This window comes from Phyllostomus discolor, chromosome 14, assembly GCF_004126475.2.
Source record: "Phyllostomus discolor isolate MPI-MPIP mPhyDis1 chromosome 14, mPhyDis1.pri.v3, whole genome shotgun sequence".
In the NCBI taxonomy this organism is placed as follows: Eukaryota; Metazoa; Chordata; class Mammalia; order Chiroptera; family Phyllostomidae; genus Phyllostomus; species Phyllostomus discolor.
Window position 1 is genome coordinate 41414312 of NC_040916.2, and position 25418 is coordinate 41439729.

General features: G+C 43.2%; 1 protein-coding gene across 2 annotated transcripts in view; it reads right to left on the reverse strand.

Annotated features, from left to right (window-relative positions):
* Window positions 1-19203: 19203 nt before the first annotated feature.
* Window positions 19204-25418, reverse strand: part of VTCN1 (V-set domain containing T cell activation inhibitor 1) — a 50396-nt gene continuing 44181 nt past the window's right edge. Inside the window, exons 5-6 of one of the 2 annotated variants that reach the window (XM_036015143.1) lie at window positions 21088-21251; window positions 19204-20782 (exon numbers count right to left, since the gene is read on the reverse strand). In XM_036015143.1, coding sequence (XP_035871036.1) covers window positions 21133-21251 — 119 coding nt within the window. In that variant the 3' untranslated portion in view covers window positions 19204-20782; window positions 21088-21132. The remainder of the gene's footprint in view (window positions 20783-21087; window positions 21252-25418) is intronic. The other variant, XM_036015144.1, reaches the window with a different exon arrangement.

A 25418-nucleotide genomic window follows, 5' to 3' on the forward strand; every position in this document is an offset into this window, starting at 1 on the left:
CCCCGGATTGGGCCCACGAACCCACACTGGGCTCTCCCACTGGTGGGTGAGGCTGTCAGTCATCGCAGAGTATTCTGGGAGTTGTAGGATGGAAAGTTTTCCTGTTTCCGGAGGCCTCGGATCCGAAGACGGAAGTTCCTGCTCCATGAGGGCGTGTTCCTACTCCTCGAGGGTGTGTCCCTACTCCGCGAGGGTGTGTCCCTGCGAGTTTCCTCTCAGGGGTAGTGTGCCCCCTGCGAAGGCCTCGGCAGCTCGCTATCCCCTGGCGTTTTCCGGGACTAAGGCCCCCTCAGGCCCGCCCTCGTTCTGAGATCCGATGAACCCAGGGCCGGCCAGGAGGCCTTCATGAGGCGAGCGCCGGGACTCCCGGAGCTCCCGACTCCCCGGGACTGGAGAAACCGCTGTTTCACCCACCTGGGCCAGGGGTGCCAATGACCCAAGGGGTGAAGCATTTGTCACCCAGAATTCTAGAGTAATGCATAATAGAAACGGAGCAGGTTTGTCCCGACGTTTTTAGCGGTCAACCCACGGGGGCCCGTGACTGGTCATAATGAGATAGTGGAGGGTGTCAAGGAGGGATAAGCCCTTTGTGGGCTCACTAACTAATTGGGAAGATGAACTCGCTGAGCACCCTTCATTTCTCCGTCTCCTCCTTCAAGTGTTCTTGCTGTAGTCTCGTGGTTCGGCGGTGTGGGGACTTTGCTACACCTGGAGTCTGGAGCCTGTATCTCCCAAGATTCTGGAAATGGTAGCCCTAGCGCCTCACGCTCCACGGTTCTCGTTATCTCCAGCCGCTGAAGCCTGCCTAGTAGGTTCCCTTTTCTCTCTGCTTGCTTTGTTCATGACCTTCCGTATTTGATTGGTTTCACTGATGTCTTCGTTTTCCATTTCTACTATAGGCGCAATGCCTAGCCTAAGCTTTAAAAAATATGGAAATCTGAAAAAATGAAACCCAACCTTGTCAGCTCCAAAATATGGAAAAAAAAAAAACAAACCTATTTACAAAAATCGAAATGTTTAGCTATTTCCAAAATACGTACAACATGTCAGTGAGTCCGGGGCCACTTACACAGGGTGGGGCAAAAATAGGTTTACAGCTTGTATGAAAATAATACAATAATAAATAATAATATAAAAATGAACTTTCTCACATTGACAACTGTAAACCTATGTCTGCCTCCACCCTGTATATAAAAAGTACACGTGATTCCCAAAAGTAAGCCTGCCTACCCATGTCTTAAATAGTCCTTACCTGGATTTCTTCAGCTGCTCGTCCTCTCCACACCCGCCCTGACTCAGAGCCTGCTTGCCCCAGCCAGTGTGCTGCAGGAGGTCACACAGACCGTGCCGACTCGCGTCTGCTATATATTCTCGCTCCAGACTTCACCTCAGCCTCCCTGATGGCGGCGATGCTGCTCTTCATCTCTTGTTCATGCACTATCCCATTTCCCACGTAGGTGTTCCAAGCTTCTCTTGTTTAAGAAGTGCTTTGTAATTTATATGTGCGTTATCTTGTTTAATCTTTTAACAAACTCGAGAGCAGTCTGGTGGCCAGCCCAAGGTAATAGGCCTGATGACCTGAACTCAGTCTTAGGGGCCCATGGTCCAGATTCCACCCCAACCACCTCTACCCTTCCTTTCCCAGCTTTTTAAGCATCTCAGCAGGTTATGTAAAAAAATAAAATAAAAATAAAATTTTTTTTTAGGTAAAGCATCTTAGCCTTTCATTGAAAAAAGCGAAGCTATTTGGAAAACTTCCTTGCTTTCTTCTTAAAAATCTGATCACCTCTCCTCTCATACCTCTCCTGCCTGCCTTCCTTCTATTCCAAGGGCGGAACAGAAGACCTTTGCCTTTTAATTCCAGCCTCCCCTGCCTCCTCAAGACCTTGCTGCTTCTACATTTTCAATCAATTATTTTTTTTTAATGTTTAAATTACAGTTTATATTCAACATTAATTTGTATTGGTAGTTTCAGGTGTACAGCATAGTGGTTAGACAGTCATGCTTTACAAAGTGTTCCTCCTGATATTTCTAGTGCCAAACTGGCACCATACATGTTTATTACAGTATTAGTAACTATATTTCCTATTTTGTACTTTACATTCTCATGATTCAATCAGTCCTTCACTAACATGTTCTTCTACTAAGAACTACAATCAAGTCTTAAAGGGGGATGCAAATTCCCCCTTGACCGCACAGCCTTTCCACTTTGTGACTATCAGCACTAGTTTCTCAGAGTAGCCTCACTCTCTGCTTTCCTCATCATCTTCCCATTGTCATCATCACCACCGCCACCCACGTAAACTAACTTTTGACTCCTTTTCCACTTGGAACGTCGCTCGTGTAGGTCACAAGTGCCTTTTCTCAAAATGCAGTCTCTTTGGTATTCACCATTGTTATGTACTTCCTCATCCTTAAAACGTGCTTCCTCCTTGACTTCTGAAATGCTCTACTTTCCTGGCATTCTTACCTCTTGGGCTGCTTCTCACACTCTCCTTCCTCACTGGTTCTCCTTTGTCCAGTTTATCCCCTACCTTTTCTCTCTACGATCTCTCTTAGCACAGGTGACTCCCAGGTCCCCACGTTTAGTACTCACCTCTCTTCTAAGCTTTGGTCACAACCATTTATTATAAAGCTGCACCCAAGTGTGTCCCCATCTCCTGAGTCCCACATGTCTTAAACTTCATTGACCTTTTTTGCTCATTAAACTGCTGTCTGGATTCTATTCTCTCGAAGATACCATTACTCTCCCTTTCTCCAGCTTGAAACCTTATAGTGTTCCTGGCCTCCTCCCTCTTTTTCCATATCCAGGCAGGTACCAATTTCTTTCCATCCTCACTGCCAACACCTTACCATGTAGAATTTTAGGATGATACAGAACTTGATCATCCTCACCTCAAGTATTACAATAGTCTCTGAAGTATCCTTCCCCATTTTTTTTCAATCGATCCTACACAGTTTTTCCAAATTAATTGTAAAACACATATAAAAACATGGTACAAGTCAGTCTCCATTCTACAAGCATCAGTAGCTCCTTATCTCCATAGCATAAAACCTGGATTCCTTAAAAGATCCACAAAACTGGCCTGTTAGTTATTCCCTAAGCGTTACTAAGCTGCCTTCTTGGTCTTTGCCAATTTCGTCTGCAGTATTTGTTCATCTTTATTTAAACCTGCCCTTCCTCCTGTGTCAAGTCTGTTTGAAACTTTCCCTGTTACTCCGAGGCTTCAGATTTGAGCTCCAATAGCTCTTTGCCTATACCTTTCACTTTTAAGTTTGTGCTACATTGTAGTGGTAGCAAGTGTTTTTATTTATAATGTATGTATATGTATACATGTAGACATGTGTGTCTATACATATATAATGATACATGTATATATACACACCATACACACATATATTCTTCATTTTTCTGTTAATATGAAACACTCTTGGCTACCAACCTAGGGCCTTCACGTAGACAGCTAATACAGACTGTTACTGATGAGGCAGGGAGTGATGGTCTCAGATGAAGGAAAACAAGCAGAACTACATGCAACCAAGGGTTTTGTGGCTCATGCAGAGCAGGAGTGACATGGCACGAGATCATGGGCAAGGATTAGTTAAGGATTCTCCTTCCTCAGAACAAGTTCAGGTTTTTATTCCATTCTCCCATACTTTAAATAGTTATAAGAAGTACTAAAGCTGTGGAATCAGAGGAACAGGACTGTTGAAAATGATCAGGTCCATTAAAATGTCTGAAGACTTTCAGCCCACTTCTGCAGCCCCAAAGGAGCTGAGTACCAAAGGCAAGAAGGCCAGGAAGGCGGAATGACCATGAGGAAGTCAGGCAAACTGAGTGAATATATAGAAAGTGAGCCCGAGAGCAAAGTCAGATTTATCTTTGACCATTACTCCATCACTATCCGTCCTTCCTCCTTTCTTATTTCATTTTTTTTAGTATTTTGAATGTGCTTTTAGAAGATAAGTGAATACTTAAAAAAATTTTTTTTAAATTTATTTTTAGAAAGAGGGGAAGGGAAGGAGAAAGAGGAAGAGAAACATCATGTGTTGGGTTGCCTCTCACATGGCCCCCACCAGGGACCCAACCCGCAACCCAGGCATGTGCCCTGACTGGGAATCGAACTGGCAACCCTTTGGTTCACAACCCATGCTCAGTCCACTGAGCTACACCAGCCAGGGCCCTCCTTGCTTATTTCAAAGGTAGGAGAATCCTTTCTCCTAAGATCTGTGCTCTGAAGCCCAGCTCATCTGCATGCTCCTTCTCTGTCTTCATCCTCTTCCCCTCTGGTGGATCTTTTCTTATAGCTGATAACATGCTTCGGTCTCTCCTTCTACCCTACGGCCCTCTCTAGCTCCTGATTTCTCTCTGCCTCTTAATAATAGTTTTCACTTGCTTCTCTAACTCCCCTCACATTTTACTGCCAAACACAGTACAATCTGGCCTTTGCTCTCGCCATTCCTCTGAAATCACTTTTGTCAAAGTTCCCAGTAACTTCCTTCTTGCTAACTCCAGCGGATACTTTTCAGTTACCATATTTTGCCATGTATAATGCATGCCCATGCTTTTGGCTCAAACTTTCAGGGAAAAAATTTTTTATTTTAATTCTTTAATTTATTTATTTATTTATTTAATTTTAGATCTTTTTTTGTATTATAAAGGGATTTTAGCATTTATTTTTGAACATATGGTACAAGAAATTTAATGTGACAAATAATCACAAAACACAAGAACAGATACAAGGTGTTTCAGGTAGTACCCATCTATAATTCACATCCTTGTTTTCCCTCAAAAATTTGGGCAAAAAGTGCACACTATACATGGCAAATACGATATTATCTAACAGAATTTGCTATAGCTTTGACATTGACAAGATTCTCCTCCTTAAAGCCCTATCCTCCCGTGGTTGACATAACACGGTTCTTGTTCTCTCCCCTTCCTGCCCCTCTAACCTCTCCTTTGCTTCTCCTCTACTTCTTCCACCTGGCTCTTAAATGTTGCTAGTTCCCAGAGTTCTTAGCTCTTTTTTTAAAAAAATAAAACAAACAAACAAAAAAAAACCTTCATCTTTCCTTGATTGTTATGGGATTTGGCAGTAATGTATTTAAAACATGAGCCCACTTTTTATCTGGGGTCCCTTTTCATTGTTACCATTACTACCGCATCATATCTGAATTGACTTCCCTTTCCTCCACACTATTCCTGCATTAGTTCAAGTTCTTTTACTTTGTTTGGGTTACTAATTAGGGTCATGATTTCCAATCCATTCTCTCTAATCCTGCTAGATACCTTTCTGAAGTTCCAATTTGATTTTGATCTTCAGTGTCTATTCAGTACCTTCTTTTCTCCATTAACTACCCTTTAAGCACCTGGAATATGTTTTTTTTTAATGTCTTCATGGCTTGCTCCTCACTAGAATAGTAAGTTCCATGAGGCCAGGGACTTTTGACTATGTGCCAGGGTCTGTCATTTTGTAGAACAAGCAAAACTTCCTGCTCTCATGGAAATTATCTTCCAGGAGGGGCTTCCCTTGACTCTCCCTCTGCCACCTCGGCCAACCTCATTGCTTACATTGCCCCACCCTGATCCCAGCATGCACCCTGAGCTTCAGCCTCTTTTATGATTGTCCCAGTCACTTGTTCTGCTTAGGACACCCTGCCTGCACTTCTTTGCATAATTAATCTCTACTCATTCTTCAAAGATGTTTTCAGGCATCAACTTCTCTAGGAATGCTCCATCAACCAAGTGTGTATTGGGTGTCCCTCTGTATGGTACTGATGGTACTCCGTGATATCCTCTATTAAGTCTTTAATATTCTACATTTCAATTTAATGCTTGCTTATCTGATTTTCCCCCCTGCCCTCACTGTACCCCCTCCCCTTCCACACTGAGAACTCATAAGGACAAGGAACGTTTTGTTTCTGCATCCCTAATATTTGGCACAGTGGCTGAAACATAGTATAGGTTAATAAATGAGTGAGTAAACTGACATTCATATTAATCTTTAAGAAATCAGTCGTGACCTGGCTGGCATAGCTCAGTGGCTTGAGCGCGGGCTGGGAACCAAAGTGTCCCAGGTTCGATTCCCAGCCAGGGTACATTCCTGGGTTGCAGGCCATAAACCCCAGCAACCGCATATTAATGTTTCTCTCCCTCCCTCTCTCTCTCTCTCTCTCTCTCTCTTTCTCCCTCCCTCCCTTCCCTCTCTAAAAATAAAAATAAATAAAATCTAAAAAAAAAAAAAAAAAGAAAGAAATCAGTCGTAATAGCAGGACAGATGACCAGGGAATTTGTTGTTTATTTCAGATCATTTTAGGCTTCTGATTTGGAGTCTGATTCCTAAAACACAGAGTCTTTAGTGCCATCTAGTGGCAATAGCTGCAATAAAAAGCTACTGTAACTTAACAAAGCCTGGCCAGTGCACACTTCCATTTTGTTAATTTTGAACCAGGACAGAGAAGGGAGAACTTGTTTGCATTGAATTATGGTAGTTTGATTTTTATCTAGATATTCACAGGGCCCTGAGATAATTCTAGTTGTGATATTTAACAAGCATAAAAAAGTCCCTCGTAACTGATATTTTGTGATAAATGGGCAACTCTTCTATTTTGAGAAGGTGTAGGGTGAAATGGCTAGAATGACCCGAAGTTTGGAGCTCTCCTTGTGTAGCTGCTTTTAGGTCAGGCTGGAACTAGACGAGACATAAGTTTCCGTTATTACGCACCCTTTCAGAAGAAATTCTTTGCTGCTACCCGAGGTCTTCTAACACCTTGTCTCTGCTCATCTGACTCCTGGTGGTCCGACCGGATACTGTGCCGTGACCCCAGACATTCTGTAGCTGATGCAGTCAGGGAGCTGCGCCCAGTCTTCATGGGTTTAGCGTGAAGATGTTCTTAGGCTGTTTACACTTCACTGTCCACTCTATTCATCTCTTTCTGTGAACTCCTTTTTCTAATAAAGCTCATTATTAATCTTTTTGAAATACATGTTTTCAGAAGCAACTGATAAACTATATTAATGTGTTTATTTAAAAAATTAATTTGGATAAATGCTTTGTGACTACATTATCTTTTATATAAATTTATCTTCCATATAAAATATACACTGGGTAATAATATAAAGAAAATGGGTAATAATGGGTAATGGGTAAATGGGTAATAATATAAAGAAAATGGCACATTTAGAGACTAGATTTTGTGTTGCATATGGTGATGATTCTCGTGATTAAAATTAACAGCAGTTTGGAGTACTCACACTGTTGTGTTGAAGAATGGATCATAAAATACTGCATTGTAATTTAACATACAGTTTTTTTCCTCTTAGGATTCTTCCATTTTTATATTTAATGAACATATCAACTTGCAAGATTAATCATGAGCATTTTGATATGTCTGGAATATGTTTGCCCCAGGTATCTTCATGGCTTGCTCTTTATCAGGATGGTAAGTCTATTGAATTCTCTGTGTAGCCATAGTTTCTAGATACATGCCTAGCCCGTAATTGGAGCCCAATGAGTATTTGTTAAATGGATGTATGAGAGCACTGAGGCACCGCTAGGTTAAGAGAGTGGCCTAAGGTCACACGTGAAGTTACTGGCAGAACTGGGGCAAGAATCCACGTCTTTTGACTCCTACTCTGTTGAGAGGTTTCACATAATACCTTGTCTCTAATCAGTATTGCTTTTTGTCCAGGCACCTGAGTCTCCTGACCTGTGCCCTGTGTTTCGAATGGACCCAGTCTGGCCCATTCCTAGTCACATTTTTTCCTAGGGCCTATGGAATTTTAATAGTACCCTTCCCCACTCCTTCCCTCCCCCCTCCCCCCACAAGCAAACACATTCCAGAGAGGTTCTAGCTAGTCAGGTATGCTTGAAACTCCCTGACAAACAGCAGGGAGCCTATTCCCTGGGGCTGTGCAGCTGGCTCTTCAGGTACAGACAGGAAAAGCCTGTGCATACCTAGGTCTCAGGAGTGGTCAAAGGGCCGTTGTTGGTGGTGGAGGAGCTTGGTCAAGTTTGTCAGGGCATCTGCACACATGTGTGGGCGGCCCCTCCACTTGGAAAGAAGAGCAGACCATGGGCTGGATGTCTGTTTCTCCTCTTGCTCATGGCCCATAAAAATGTGAGGGGGAGCCTACCTGCTTAAAAAATCTGGTTCTCGCCACGTATTGTGTTACTTTATCCAACACTAAATGAATAGCTGTATTGTGCCAGGCACTGTGCTAGGTGTTTTCAAATGTATTTGCTCATTTAAATGTTATCCTGACTTAAGAAGCCTCAGAAGTAACTTGCCTCAGGACCCACAAATAATAAGGCACAGAACTAGATGCGGTCACCAGCATCTAGGGAGTGTTAAGCACTCTGCACTTACCAACACACCAGTACCTACCTATGTGGGTGTGTGTCTGTGTATACATACATGTTTAGAAATATTTTTAATTGAGAAAATAATGTTTGATAAAAACATGTGAATAATTTAAAGAGTGTAAATAAATAATACATTTCCTAAACCAGACTCCGAGTCAGAAACAACCAGTTAATTTTTTTTGTTAAAGATACAACTTACTACCAACAATTTTTAAACTTTTTTATTTGTAAAACTTTGGATATCAGCTATAAACGTGTGGAGAGAAAAGTATAGTGAACCCCCAAATACCTATCACTCAAACTTCCCCAGTTAACAGAATTCTGTCATCCTCGTTTTATATATTTCTCTTTTACTTGTATAATCATTTTGTTGGTATATTTTAAATCAAATCCAAGATATCATGCCATTTTATTAATTATATGAAGATTATATTAAGACACTTACTTGAAAAGGCTTAGATGTAGAGATGGAAAATATTTTTACTTTTCATGTAGACTTAGTTTTTGAAATGCCAATAGCAGCAAATCCCAATTTTATTTTTTAATTTCCTTCTTCATTTCAAAGAGGATTCAGCTGGGAGTTAGGCATTTAATAATGACCTCAGTGACTATAAATAAAACTGACATGTCTGTATTCTGCTTTATGTCATGCTGTTTGTAGGATTCTGTGGGACTGTTTTTTTGTGTGTGTACGTGTGGGGTTTGTTTTGTTTGTTTGTTTTTGCTATAGCCAGTCCACTTTCTATTCTTTTCATCTTCCTTCTTTTGGAAGAGCTGTTAGACATGGTAAGCAAATTAATGCCTTTTTTCCTTACTTTTCTAAGTGACAGAACCTGAAAATGATGAATATAAGTGGCAGACTGTGATTCATCATAGTGCCTTTTCTACTTCAAAAGACAGCTAACTTTCCTGAGCTAAAGTACACCCACATCTTGGTAATAGCATTTAGAGCATGAGTAGATTATCATATATTATGGCATATGGAGAAGTCTATACATTAGATCCAGGATTGTTGCTAGGAAATATAAATAAATAATGTTCCTAGTTGTAAGGAAATATAAATAATCTCCACCAACTGAGGGAAAGCCTAATTATTTATTTCTATATTGACAGCAACTATGTTTTCCTCAGTACCTATTTTCTAGGTAGCATTTTCATCTGTACTGCATTTTAATAAATTCTTCACTTCTTTTTGCACAGTGTGCAGGATCTAAAAGCATAGTTTCCTCCTGTTATTAATGAGGAGTATACACAGTGCTTTCAGGAAACTGGTGTTACAAATCCCTTCCGTTCTTCAGTGGTCCATGGCTCTCTTTTAGACAGAATCCTATCTAGAAAATCTTTGGAGCCAAACCGCGGGGAGGGCGGGACAGGGGGCGGGGCTCAGAGGGAGGAGGCTCTGGAATGCCTACAGGAGAGGAGCTGGGGCAGCAGGGCGCGTGGAAAGGAGATTCAGAAACGGGTTTGGAAGCTGCTCTTGCACAGCAACAGCACCACCTCCTCAAACACGTGTCCAGTGTGGTTTGATGCCGCACTGCTGTAGACTCGCCCTGTCCTTTGCTTGGGCCATCAGCCATAGGTGGCTTTTGAGCCCTTGAAATGTGGGTATTCCGAGTTAGCAAGGGTGTACTTGTAAAATATACTCTGGTTTCGAAGCTTTATACTGATTGCATACTGAAATGATATATTATAAACATATATAATTTTTAAAAGTATAGACTTTTTCCCCAGCAGCTTCAGATTCACAGTGAAACTGAACAGAATTTTGAAGGGTTCTCGAAGCAATATACCCTCTCTTCCCACACAGGCACAGCCTCCCCCGCCATCAACAGTCTGCACTGGGGAGTTAACATTTGTTTTAATCGATGAACTAACGTTGGCATCTAAGTATTACCCAAAGTCCATAGTTTACATTAGCATTTACTTTTGGTGGTGTGCATTCTGTAGGGTTGACAAATGTGTAATGGCATTAGTGCATCAAGCAGAATAGTTCCGTTGCCCTAAAAGTCCCTTGTGCTCTGCCTATCATCTCTCCCCCACCTCAAACCCTGTGCAACCCCTGATCCTTTTTCTGTCTGGAGCCTTTCCAAAATGTCACATAATTGGAATCATAAAGTATGTGGCCTTTTCAGATTGGCTTCTTCACTTATTAATATGCATTTAAGTTTCCTCCATGTCTTCTCATGGCTTGATAGCTCATTTCTTTTTAGTAGTGAATGATATTCCAGTATATGAATGTACTACAGTTTATCTAAAAGTGATACATTTTTTTAAAGATTTTATTTATTTTTATTTATTTTTAGAGAGGGAAGGAAGGGAGAAAGAGAGAGAGAGAGAAACATCAATGTGCGGCTGCTGGGGGCCGTGGCCTGCAACCCAGGCATGTGCCCTGACTGGGAATCGAACCTGCGACACTTTGGTTCGCAGCCCACGCTCAATCCACTGAGCTACCCCAGCCAGGGCTTTAAAAGTGATACATTTTTGATAAAAATCTATTAAATAAAATCTGTTGATAAAGATATTTATTATATTCCTTTTTACTTTTTTAATGTGGCTTCTAAATTAAAATTATATAGACTGCTCCTGTTGAATTTCTGCTGGACAGCACTGCTCTAGCCCAGCGAGGCAGTCTCCACTAACGCCTTTTCATCCAGCACCTGCCAGAGCTTTGCTGCCTTCTGCAAAGGGCATTCTCTTCTCTGGGACTTTACTGCCTTAGTTTGGTCCCTTCCTGTTGCCCCCAACTACTTGGTCTTGCCATTCTCCTTCCCCGCCCAACAGAAACTCATGTTATTAGATTGATTTTGTTAGGACCAGCAGATAATTAACTAATTAGGTCCTTTACCACTATACTACGTTCTCTGGAGCATACAAACATGGTGTCTGCAGTTAAGTGGCTTACAATAAAAATGTTTTTCTTAGAAGAACCAAAACAAAGCATTAGGAGGTAAAAACATTTCTTGTTAGAAATCTTAGAATTTATCTTACTTTACATTTATATAAGTGAATAATATGTTAATATTGTTCCTAAAATTCAATTGGAATGTGTTTATTTTTAAAATATTTTTAAAAGATTTTTATTTATTTATTTTTAGAGAGAGGGGAAAGGAGGGAGAAAGTAAAGAGAGAAACATCAATGTGTGGCCACCTCTCACACACACCCCTCTGTGGACCTGGCCCTCAACCCAGGCACGTGCCCCGACTGGGAATTGAACCAGCAACCCTTTGGGTTGCAGGCCAGCACTTAATCCCCTGAGACTCACCAGCTGGGGCCATTTTATTTTAATCCAATTTATGTTTCTTTTGTGTTAGATCTGTTTACCTCATGCATTCTCAGTGGGAGTGATATTATCCATAAGGGAACAAAAATTGATTTTTGGCGTATGGTCATGAAAAACAGGTTGAGAAACATTGGTTTATCTGGACTAGATCTCCCTAGAGTGTGCACGTATCAACAGAATGTCTTTATGACCAATTAATCTCCAAGTGTCCCAGGGAGGGAAAGGAGGAAAAAAATAGAGAAAAGATATAGAAAGATTTCCGTTTACAGTTTGGGGGAGAGGGAGCATCTGAAGAGTGTTAAAAATCTCTACCACCAATGGATCACCTATTGTTAACGTTTTGCTGAATTCATTCATTCATATTCTTTCTCCCTCTCTCCCTCCCTTCCTCTCTCCTTTCTTCTCCTTCCCCCCATAATCTACGTGAAGAGTGTATAGATATTCATTGCACTATTTTCTCAAGTGTTTTCTAGGTGTGAAAATTTGCAAAGTCACAGGTGGAGTAAAATGCCATTCTTCTCCGTACCCTATTTCTACCCACTCCTGTATCCCAATTCTACATGGGGACTCTATGGAACCACAGTTTCTCGGTGACATGTTTTCTCTCACCTTGGGCTTTTTGCATTTATTGCTGCCTCTGCCTGGACATATCATCTGGCCTCCCCTTCTTCCTTCATGAACAACCTTTGCCTGGGTAACTCCCAGAAGTCTTTTAAGGTTTCACTTCCTTCAGGACCGCCCAACCCCACTCAAGTCTAGGTTAAGGGTCCTGCATATATTCCCTTTATTGTGATTGTCCTTATTATGACCTTTGTCATATAACATTATACTTGCACACTAAACTTATCTGTGTTCTCTGGGCTGTGAGTTCCTTAAAGGCAAGAATGATGATTTGTTGTTTTTTATAATTTGTTTGTCCTCTGCGGTTACCACAGGGCCTCACACAATATTTATTGAATAAAGCAACCATAAATTTCTCTATGAGATGCATATGTGTTTTGTATAATTCCATTTAAAAAGAAAAACAAAAATAAAACCTTGATTTTATTTAGCTTGTAAAGCTTTACTGCTGATAACAGTATCATTTCAGGTTAGACTTTTTTAAATGTTAAAAATAACTCCCAGAATCCTTGTTTTTACCAAACTCTTGGTGAATTGTCCCTGACAATCCCAGAAAAAAATGGGTTGGTATTTCTTTCAGCTCCAACAGAGGTGTTGCTGCCTGTGTTGTAGAGCATTCTTGGGGGTGGAGGGTGGGGTTTCGGAGTGGGGCGATACAAAGACAGGAAGTAAGGGTGTTGTTTTCCAGGAGCTCAGAGTTCATTGAGACACACAGGCTCGTGAATGACATGAATGACACTAATAGTTTTCCCTTACATTTGTATCATTTTTAATGCAATTTCACATAACTTATTTCTCACAAAAGCCCTGTGAAGTAGATATTATTAACCCCATTTAAAGGATGCTGCTAACAAAAGCCATGTACTAAGAAGGTAAAAGGGTCTCTTTTTTGTTTCCTAGGCATTTCCTTTAGGCATTTCCTTTTTTATTTCCTTTAGGCATTTTCCTCACATCTGGGGTCCACCAATCTGAAATCTATGGCACCTTACCAAATTTCACACCTTTCCTTTGTATCACGTTGTGTAGGGACAGCCCAGGCTGCAGCATCGTCTGTCACCAGCAGGGACGACTCTTGCACGACTGAGGTCCTTCAGCCTGAAAATTCCTCCGGTGAAATGCGTGAGATGAGGTAAGGTCAGTTGCTTTTCTGACTTAGCAGACCTGTGGGGATTATCTGTGTATTTGCCCAGAACAAAGGCTGTGACTGCAGCTACATGAAATGCGTGAGGTGGACAAAGGTGGGGAGGGCATGCACAGGCACGATGCTTATCCTTAGAGAGGTGGAGTTAGGAGCAATTTTCCCCTCTAAATTAAAAACTGTCTGTAATGTTTAGAGTATGTACACACCCGGATTCTTCTGCACATTAATTAAGGAAAGCCATGGGCTGAGTAGCCATTTTCCTTCTGTCTTCCCATCTGCCATCAAGAACACATCTCTCCCATCTCCTCTCAGAAACACGCACGAAACCCTGCCAGTGTCATGGCATCAAACCACAGCATCACGCCACATTGTCCGGGAAACACTTGTTCCTCTCTTTCTTAACTTTGTCAGTCCTCTTTTATGAATCAGGCGTAATGAGTCTGTGCTTTCATCCTACTGAAACAAATTACTTTGTTCAGGAGAGGTTACATTTATATTCCCACCATGCCTCAAAGGAGTGGTTCTTGGATCAAAAATCAAAAAGCAAAAATGAAATTGGAAGCAGAGAGATTAGTTTAAAGGCTGGGCAATTGTTCGCTTGAGAGCAGATGCTGAATTCAGGCAGAACAGTAGGGTGAAGAGGAGTGGGTAGATCATAGAGCCATTTTTGCAGGGTAATTGACAAGAATTGATGACCAATTCATTAGGACTTTTTAGAGGTCAACGAGGACCCTGAGAGTCCTAGCTGGGATGACTTCAGTGACACCACAACTCACAAACATGAGCTCGTTTGGTCTGGTTTAAAACGCAGTAGCGGGGCAGAGGTGGGAATGTGCTGTGAGAGGAGTGATGAAAGCTGGAGATAAAAATTTGATAATCATCAGATTTTTTTTTAACTACTAAAAATGTATGTGATCTTTTGGTTACAGTAACCCCTTTCTTTGGCATGAATTACATCTGCTCCACAATATACTTTTGAGACATTTTTACCGTTTATACTGTTAATGATAGGTTCTGGACTGCCGTTGGGCCAGGGAGCAGCTGGGTAACTGAAATAGAGAGGCCAAAGGAAAAGGTTTGGTCATTCCGTGAGTTTGGAAACTCTCTGTGCTTGGGAATGAGAGACCGTGTGGTCTTTAAATGACAAAAAGAACTTAGGCATCCACTGTAGAGCCCTTTCTGGCAGTGGAACTCCAGAGGGTTTTGGTTTGTTTGTTTGTTTTAAAACTACAGCTTGGGCCCCAGTGCGCCTCTGAGCAGCGTCCTGCAGGCCTCTTCCTTCCTCACCTGGCAGGGTGCTGGCGCTGCGTGACCACAGGCAGGTGGAGGCTCTCAGAGGAAGTCAGTCACCCTTGGCGCTGCCATTTCAACGGATAGTCTGATGCCATTTGCATGTAGTGAGGCTTGCCTGACCCTTACCACAATGGTTGGTAGACAGGTAATGTGATCATTCCTTTTCCTGCACCAAGCAGATGCACATCTGGGGGGCCCGGGAGGGCCTTGGTGGGAGAATAACCAGCCTAATACTAGGTCTGGAATCTCCTTTCTAACAAGGTCATTTCCTCAACTGAGGGCTTTCATAGCCTTGTGGTTGGCTTCTCTTCTTTTCCTACAAATATACAGAGCATTGCTGTGGGAAGGGGCCAGTCTCGATGGGGCAGCTGACCCCTCTGGCTGAACGGTGGCCCCGGGGAGCCCAGTGCGGCTGTGAGTGTCCTAAACATGCCGCTCTAACAGGGGCCTGGAGGCTGCCCTGCCTTCGGCTCTGCTCGGAAGCTCTCCCCAGACAAGCCTCTTGCACATGTACGTTACTGAGCACCAGGGGTGTGTCCGTGTCCCTTCAGCATGACTTTGGTCAGCTGCAGATGTGTGCTGTCTTCCCGAGCTGTGGAAAGGATTTTAGTGAGAAGGAAAAAAAAAGTTGTTTTCTATTCTGGGAGTCCCAGGACAGAGAAGACAGTAATCTTCCTGTAGCCCAGGGACGACCTCAGCACTCGGCCATCCAGCTTAGTCACACAGGGCAGCCACAACTGCCCCATCACTGATTCTCCTCCTTTAAAGACGACCCACACTGGTTTTTTTTTTCATCTTCCCCTGCTCTATGGTGTTTCATAACATTGAAAATAACAACCTGCCGTTTGGGAGGCCATTAGCCAATTCACTTCCCTTGACAGCATCGACCTGCTGAGCCGCTGTGCTCTAGTTTTCAAGTGTCCTCTGGCCTGGCTTCAATGAGTAGCGCTCCGGACAAAGCTTTCACTGTGTGCCAGCTGTTGAAACCTTAAACACTCTGGGTCAAAGGGGGGTGAAAAAGCAAAGCTGTTCCTCTTCTCTGTCTGGTGGCCTTGATGTTCATTTGCCCTGCCCAGCACATGTACTTAATAATAGCTCATTTTTATTAGTTTCTTCGTACATGCCCGTGTTATCCTAACCTACAGTGTCCCTCAGAATGTGACTGCATTTGGACACAGGGTCCTTAAAGAGCTTATGAAGGTGAAATGGAGTAATATGGGCGGACACCCTTTTGAGAAGGGGGATGCCAGAGATGCAGGTGCACAAAGAAACACAACAAGCAGGTGGCCGATGGGAGTGGCCTCAGAAGAAACCAAACCTACTAATGCTTCGATCTTGGGTTTCCATCCCAGAACTGTCCTGTTGTTTAAGCCAACCAATCTACGGTATTTCATTGTGGCAGTCCTAGCAGACTATTAAGCCAGGCTCTGTGATAACTGCTTTTTATGAATAATCTCTTTAATCATCATAGTTACCAGATAAGGCAGGTGCTACTGGACAGGAACTCTGAATAACGTTCTGGCACACAGCAGGACTCTCTTTAGCGTGCTCCGAACTGTCCCCGAAAGTGGGCAAGCAGACGGCTCTGGCTCGTAAGTGGGCAAGGTGGGGAGAGACCTAAATGGAGCCAAGTGTTTTCTTGACGTGCACACCTCTATCCGGACTGTGTTTGTGCTACTCTTTGTTCATTAAGTTAAGGGAGAATAGTAATACCCTAATTTATATCAATACAAATTCTTATAAGCATTTATTGATTGAACTGATAAGCCCCTCCTGATTATTCGCTATTCATTTCTAATTTTTTTCCTCTGTTTTGGTCTCTCTTGCTAGGAATCACTGGCCAGTACCTCGATACCCCAAGTAGCTCTCACTGGATTGATGTTTTTGTTTGATATTTTCACTTATAGCTCTTTTCAGTGAAATAAGGATTTGCCTCCGTGGGAGAGCAATACATTAATCTATTGAAAAGGTAGTCAATAAACTGCCTTCCCAGGTGGAGCTAGATGCCAGGGAGCACTTTTTACAGGGCAGAGCTTGTCGGGATGGTAGAAACACTGAGAATAATCAGGGCCTAGAGGAGGGTTGTATAGGCCACATGGGAGAAAACGGGTAAAAGGAAAGTTGAGAGGAACTGAAGACAATAGTCACTTAGCAGGATGTGACGTGGCTTCTTCTGGGGGCACCTGCTGCCTCTCCCTAGAAACTACTCTCTGTTTCTTGTCACCCTGGGGCCCTTCTAGCCTCACCTACCCAGGTGTGAGACCGGGACCTGCCACTTGAGTCATGGGTGGCTACCTGAACCATCTCATCAAAGTCACACCAGGTACCCTAGTCCTGGAATTGTATCCGTCAAAACCTAAATAGTTCCCCTACAATAATAACACATGAATGGTTGCAAATGAAGCTTGAGAACTGCACATGTGGAAGGCAAAGAGAAAGAAAGCGCTCTCAGTCTGCTACCGCTCACGTTCTGGGTTAACTGAGCATCACTTTTGTCTTGTTCTAAAGAAGGAATATGGGACCCAGTTAGCCATAAAGTTCTTATCTGAAGTATTGTTTAGAGTTTCGGGTAAGGGACTTTACAGTTGAAAATGCTAAAAATACCTCTTAGGCCAGGCAGTTTGATTTAAACGGAAGAGATAACGTAAGGCTGAGGGTCAAGTTATGACTTTGAGAAGACACAGGTATTCACTCTGTCGGGAGCCGTGATTTTCAGTAGACTCAGGGCTCCTGCGGTGCTAACTACAGACCCCTTTTCTAGGCTGTGACTTACCCGCTGTGGCCCGGCAGACAACATCAGTAAACAAGGCTTCCTTGGAATACCTGCCTGACCCTTTCTTAAGAACAAACTTCCAAGGACTGCCTCAGCTCCCATACTTACTGTGTCATCATCTTCGAGGGAGTCCAAGTGCACAGTGGTGAAGATCTGTCTGTAAGGAAGTGCATGATTCTGGGCTAACTGGCACGTATTGATGAAAGAACAGTGAAACCGTGGTGAACAGGACTGCTCAGAGATGGCTTCATGGGGAAAGATGGATTTTTGCTTAAGGATAGGTAGAAAAGAGAGGGTGCAGCTAAGGTTCTGTTTTTGTGCCTGCTAATTTTCACTAACGGCTGCCATATACTGAAAACCCTGAAGATGACTGATGTGAAAGAGGGAAAAAACAAGGTTAAAAGGAGCAAGGAGCTCAGACACATAGAAGTCTGAATTAGCCCTGGCTGGATTAGCTCAGTGGATTGAGCACGGGCCTGCAAACCGAAGTGTCATGGCTCAATTCCCAGTCAGGTTGCAGGCCAGATCCCCAGTAGAGGGTGTGCGAGAGGCAACCACACATTGAGCTTTCTCTCCCTCTCTTTCTCCTTCCCTTCCTCTCTCTCTATAAAATAAATAAAATCCTTAAAAAAAAAAGAAGTCTGAATTAGAGCAGCCAGTTGGATGTGTGGAGACTTCACCAGCTGGAAGGAGGTTGGGAATTATGTGTTTCAGCAATGGAACCAAAACATATCACATATGTCATTGGGCAGAAGCCTTATTATGCAATAATACCCCCTGTCCACATCCTCCCCCGATTAACAATGCACAGATTGAGGTCACTGTGCCATTAAAACAAATGTTCATACACCCTGGATATAGCTGGTAGTCGATTCTTTGATTCTTCACCTTGAAATTTGAATTGTTTGTTCCTTCAAGTGTGTTAATACTTCTGAAATGTTTTAGCCTTTGGCATCTAAGTTTGAGCTTCCCCAGATATTTGTGGTGTACATGATATTCTGGTCCTGGCACTGTAGCTGATATGATGCATCTGCTCTGTGCTCACGGACAAGGCCGAAAAATGAACCTGGCTTGGGAGTGTCGATGCTTTCAGTTTGCTTTCTTGATTGGGTTCTGCACTGTTTTCTTCTCCCAGAAGGCCAATTGGGAACAAGCTGAGAACACAGCAGGGAAGAGTTGTTTCAAAAGTCCTCTGGGAATTAAAAAATTAAATTTTCTATAGATTGTATTCCTCTAGCAATTACCAGTATGATTTGGGCAAGTTATATAACCTGAAGATAGCCAATTACCCATACTTTACCTCTGGGTCTTCATCTGAAAAGTAGAGGCCTAGGAATGATGATTTTGAAGTTTTTCTTCGGAGACTTGAGAACTTTATAATCCCTGAGTAGTGAAAGTTAGGCTTTTTGACACTGGAGCAATGGTTTGTCCACCCGGATGTGTTGCCCCACATTTATCGGCCTTGAGCCCACTGTCACCACTTACATCCCCAGATGGGGACATGCCAGGTTGGTAAAGCCTAGCAGAGTTTCTCTAAGAAACCAGACCCAGCCACCTGGCCCACACTCAGTCTCCTCTCATGTCCTCCCATTCATTTATCCATTCATTCAACAGACATTCGTCAAAGGCCTGCCACATGCTGGGTACTGGTCTTTAGAACCTGACCTAAGGCTTTTTATCCATCTTCCCTCACACTCATTTCTTTGACAAGCCAGGCAGAAAACAGTGTAGGAAATGTGCATTTAATCATTCTCTTGAGTAATCAGAACTATAAAATCAAGTTTTCTATATCAAAATGTAATACAGTCGTGGTGGGTCCAGAGTGCCAGGGAAGCAGTGGTCAACACGTGAAAGGTGTGGGAGGGGGCTGGAAGGAAAACACTCTTTCCTATCACAGCTGCGTTCCTCAGGGCCTCGTTCCGAAGGTTTATTGTCCCTGCCTTCAGGTTCCCCTGTGTGCTTCAAGGAAGGTATCGCCTTAATTTGAATTTTGACTAGGCGAGGTTCTGAGGTCTAACTTCAGAGTGAGAGGACTTGAGGTGGAACCCAAGCAGCTCTCTCACGTAACCCTATTTGCAGAGAAAACTTAAGGGAAGGGAACTCAGAAGTGCAGCCACTGCAGATAACCCCGTCAGAAACTCCCGGTTGCCCCACACTGAGTTCTGTCTCTCAGGGCTGAGACAGCAGCCGAAGAGACGGAGGCTAAGGCGTGTGTTAAAGCTCCTTTCTAGTCTGCCTCAGGGTCTCCTGGCCTCAGCATGGCTCACGTGTTGGGCTGGATAGTTCTTTGTTGTGGGTGGACGTCCTGTCCATTGTGGGGTGTTGAGCTGTGTCCCTGGGTTCTATTCCCTAAATGCCAGTAGCACCCTTCCCCTACAAACTAGGGCAACTAAAGTTGCCTTCAAATACTTCTAAACATCCCTGCGGGTTTGCAGAGTTGCCCTCGCTGAGTGAGTCTCCCAGCTCCAGACGCTGTCGAAAGCTAAGGCCATCACAGTCCCTGAGGGCTAGAGAGGAGAGGCCTCAGCCCTCATGACGACTTGACAAATGCCACATGCAGTCAGGAGGAGGGGCCTTTCTGAGACCACTCAAGGATAAACGTCTTCTGACAAATAAATGGCCTTTGTTTTTAAAAAGAAGGTACTCAGATAATTTAGGAAATGTGCCACCCCACTACATTTTTTTATGTTAAAATGACAATCATATCCCACATTTCTTTAGTATTTGTTAGGTGGAGGAGATGCCGAGACACTTGGAAACAGCATGATGAAAAGTGAGTCACTGGACCCGTGGCTGAGGTGCAGCCACCTCTGAACTGTGAAGGGGCAGCTCATTCCCAGCTGCTTCCTGTTTCCACAGAAGTTTAGATGTGGGTATATTGCAACAGAGACTTTCCGGGAACTTCCTCAGAGCAACGGCACAGCAGGATAGCTACAGAGTCCGAGGCGAGGGGCTGCACTCTCCCGCCCTCTCACTCCCCGCAGGGGGATGGGTAAGGGGCGGTCCCTGAGATATGGGTGGGTGGGCGGGGGAACACTTGTCTCCACGTGCACTTTATTAATACTCAGAAGTCTTAACACACACACTTCTCCAGTTCAGATGAACTGTTTTCCCCATTTTTAATATGTGTCTTTGAGGATAGATTTATCTTGCTCATATTGAGTCTTCTGTGGTTTGCTTTTGGCTTCTTCTTGCTTCTTGATCTTTTATGTTCACTCCAGCCTTTTAGACATGAATTCATTTCCCCCAAGAAATATCAAACTAGGTCATATCTTGTGGTGAAATAGTTGTGCAGGGTCCTGGGATTCTGGAAATAAGAGCAATAAGACACAATTACAACCACTCAGCGAACATTTACGGAGAACTGCAAGTCTGCCTGCCACTGCGTGAGTGTATTTCTTATTCAGGAATGGCCTCGTTCTCTGTGCTTTGATGGTGTTTATCAAGGCCACATGGTACCACATGATGCTAAGGGAAAGGAGGTGGGACTTGAGTGTCCCCTTCAGAGCGGGGGTCATCCTCAGAGCTGACGCTGGGCTCTGCCTGGCGCTCGTGAGGAACACAGGCTCGCACAGAGCTGATCCCCCACCACCATCCATGATTCTTACTCACCTGTGGCGCCAGTGCCATCGCGTGTCCCTGTGGGGCCAAGGCACGTTATTTTAGGTACAAGGAGAGAGACAGGAGTGCCCAGCTGACAGCAAAGGAAGAAGAGACACCCAGGGAAGCCTTTGAGTCCAGCAGCTCTAGGTGACTCCGCCTTTTAATCTCAGAGTCTGCAAAGGGAGAGAGAAGGTCAGGGTTGTAGACGAGAGGCCAGATGTCTTCAGCTGTATCCAAGTTGGGGGCAGTTTTGTACCACAGTGTCTACTTTTCTGTCACTGGTGTAAAAGCCAAGCTTCCCCCTTTTTTCAAAGGCAATTCTATTCTGTGGTCCAGTCCCGTTAGCACTCAGCCAAATGAAAAACTGTACCAATGAAGAGATCATTATTGGCTTCCAAACAAAGAATAGGCTGAACACATAGCTGCAGCCAGTCCTTGGTTTCAGACGCTTTTTTCCTCTAGGCAGTGACCTTTACAGGTTCTGTGTTATTGACTTTTTTGACATCACTACGCAGTGATGAGAAAGTATTGTTCTCATTTTGAAGTAGAGAAAAGAAGTGAAGAAATTAAATTACTCTTTACTCTATTTTCTCCCTAGACAGTCCAATCTCATTTAGCTCATTTTGTCTCTGACACTCCCTCGCTGTGTGACTTTAGTTGCTCAATCTATACGTGTTTCAGCTTCTTTATCTGTAAAGTAGGACTAAAATAGTAATCAGCCCTGGCTGGTGTGGCTCAGTGGATTGAGTGCTGGCCTGCAAACTGGAAGGTCACCGCGATCAGGGAGGTGCCTGGGTTGCTGGCCCAGTCCCCAGTTGGGGGCATGCAAGAGGCAACCAACCCAAATATCTCTTACACATCGATGTTTTTCTCCCTCGCTTTCTCCCTTCCTTCCCCCCTCTCTAAAAATAAATAAATAAAATCTTATTTAAAAAGGAGTTTTTTTAAAAAAAATAATCTACACCCCAGGATTCTTATGAGGATTAATGAGTTAATACAAGTAAAGCACTTCGGGTATGTCTGGCACATAGTAAGTGCTCAATAAGTGTTAGCTGTGAAAACAACAGTAACAGTGACCCTACTCAGGTCTAATAAGCGTTGCTTCCATTAGGCTAATCATTTCCAAATCACCTCCTTATTGTGAACCCAGAGTTCCACATCTGGGTTTACAGTTGCTACAGTTGCCACTGTATGTGTCAGTTAAAAAATGTAATTATTCAGTAAATATTTTTGAACATCTATTATTGGGGTTCAAAGGAGTTTAACCCCATTTTCTGGCTGAGTTCTAAATCAATGAAAGAGTAGGACAAAAACAGTGAGGCAACTGGGAGACTAGAATATCACCTTTACTACCAATAAACCTGGTAAAGGGTGCAGCTTTGCGTGCAGGGACGCGAGCTGCAGCCCAGTGTCTCCAGGGACCGGCAGCACCGGACTGGGGCAGGCTGCCTCCTGCGGGGCCCATGCTGCCCCTGAAACATGGATGGCTTGGAGGAGCAGAGGGGAAATTATACTTCCTGAGGGTAGTTAGAAAGACAAGAAAAACAGGGAGCTGAGCCTCTTATGTCTGGCTTCTTCTAATAAACTCACCAGTCAGATAAATTAGTAATTCCTCCTTCTCTGGTGAGGCATAAAAGAGGGGAGATCAGAGAGGCTAGAAGGGTTACATTGGTGGGAGTCTCTTCTCATGGACGGGAGTAGGTAGAACAGGGACAGAGCATTCTCCCCAAAGCCTGTCACATGCTGGGTAATGTCTAACCATTGCACAGCTCTACCTAGGTAAGCAGCACCTACTTTCAGACACTTCTAAAACCCTCATCTGTTTTCTAAACACGTTGCTCCTGATTTTGATTATTTGTTGGTAGCGTTACCAACCTCCTAAGCAACTGATATTTCTACTGATAAGTAGAAATATCACACCTATTTGACCTACTCTTTCTCGTGTCCTTTACCTTTGTGTCACTAAGTCCTGTAGATTCTTTTCTTTTTGATTTTATGTATTGATGTGAGAAAGAGGGGGTGAGAGGAAGGGGTGGGAAGGGAGAGAGAGAGAGAGAGAGAGAGAGAGAGAGAGAGAGAGAGAGAGAGAGAGAGAGTGAGCTCTTGATTTGCTGTTCCATTCATTTATGCATTCATTGGTTGTTTCTTTGGTTCTTGTACGTGCCCCAACCAGGGATCAAACTTGCAAACTTGCCATAGTGAGGATGACACCAACCAGCTGAGCTGCGAGGCCAGGGCTTGTAGATTATTTTCTCCATCAACTTTGGATTCTTCCCCCTTTCTGTCCCATGGCCACCGCCCCCACTAAGGCCCTCATAATTCCTCCTCTGGACATTGACCAATAAGCTCCTGACTACATGCCTTCTTATTCCGTCAAAACCATTCTTCTGCTGTGAACCCAGGCCTGAATGCTGCCTCATCTTCTGAGCCACTGGAGTCATAATGAACAACACTTTCCCCCAGGCACCATAGCTACACTGTGATTAACTTCTCTTATGACAGCGGTGCTATTTATCTCAGTATTTATTGGGACTTAAATGTTGCTTTTTATATATTTGGCACACAGATACTTGTTGAATGGATGACCTGAATTACCCATATAGTCAAAGAACACAGGATGTAAACCCTATGGCTGCATTTACTTGTTTAAAAACATGTTTGTTGATACCAATGATATGATTATACATTGGATATCATAGTAGAATATTACATTAATTTCCTCATTTAAAAAAGAATTAAAAACATGTTTGGAGCCCTGGCCTGTGTGGCTAACTTGGCTGGAGCATTGTCCCTTGCACCAAAAAGGTGGAGGGTTCAATGCATAGTCAGGGCACATGCCGGAGTTGAGGGTTCAGTCCCCAGTTGGGGGGTGTAGGAGAGGTCCCTGGTGAGGTTGCATATGAGAGGCAACCAGTTGATGTTTCTCTCTCACATCAATGTTTCTCTCCCTCTCTAAAATCAATAAGCATGCCCTTGGGTGAGGATGAAAAATAACAAATAAAAACATGTATGGAGTATGTACTTTGTGCGTGGCAAGAAGGAATTATGTTATTTATTCTTAAACTTTGGCTATGTCATGCTACCAAAAGTTGTATTTAGTCTTAGTGCTGATACACGGAACACTCGTTCTGATGTATCCAATAAACACGTATGGACAAATAATCTTCTCACTGAGTAAAAGTTGTGCTCTGTTCCTGTGGTTTATTCAGTTCTTGCCTTTTCTATCAAAGGCATTAGTTATAGAGTGTGGAGCCTTTCATTGAGGTCTAAATTGAGATACTGTGGTTAACACCCATTATTTCAAATGCCCAGTGCTTCTTTCCCTCCTTCTCTACTGGGAAGGCCTTTCATCAGGTACCGAATGCCTCATTGGGCTAGGTGTGGGCCGCTGAGCCCAGGTGAGTCTCTCTGGAGATGTAGAATAGGACTGAGGGGCTGAGGTTCCGCCTGGTTACTCTCTTGAGGGAAAAAGACTTTTGAAGCTAGGAGCTGTCGGCAACTACAACAAGATAGAGTAAATTAGAGAGTAAAGAGAGAATAAAATCGAAACGAATAAAATGTACCTTGGTTCCATGAGACATCCTAATACGCTTTTAATAACTTACCCTTTTAGCTTAGGTTTGAGTTGGTTTTCTGTTATAGGCAGCTAACAGCATTCTAACCAGTACAGTCACCCATATGTTCCACAGGATAGTGGAAGAGCTCTCTAATTTTGTTTTAAAGATTTTATTTGTTTACTTTTAGAGAAAGGGGGAGGGAGGGAGAAGGAAAAGGAGAGAAACATCAATGTGTGAGAGATACATGGATCTGTTGCCTCTCACATGCCCCCAACCAGGGAACTGGCCCACAACCCAGGCGTATGCCCTGATTGGGGATCAAACTGGTGACCTTTCAGTCTGTAGGCCCGTGCTCAATCCACTGAGCCACACCAGCTGGGGCTCTACTTTTTTAATTAAATATTTTTATTGCGGTAAAAAACCCATAATATAAAATTTGCGATCTTGACTATTTTTAGGTCTACCATTTAGTAATGTTAAGTATACTCATATTGTGAAACTGATCTCCTAAACTTTTTCATCTTGCAAATCTGAGACTCTGTATCTATTAAGTGACAATCCCCCTTCCTTTTCTGTTTCCCCCAGCTCCCGGTAACCATCATTCCACTTCTGTCTCTATGAACTTGACTACTCTAGGCACCTCACGTAAGTGGAACCACACAGTATTTGTTCTTCTGTGACTGGCTTTTAGCATAATGTCCTGAAAATGTATCCATGTTGTAGCATATGAACGGGCTTCCTTCCTTCCTAAGACTGAATAATATTCCATTTTATGCACACACC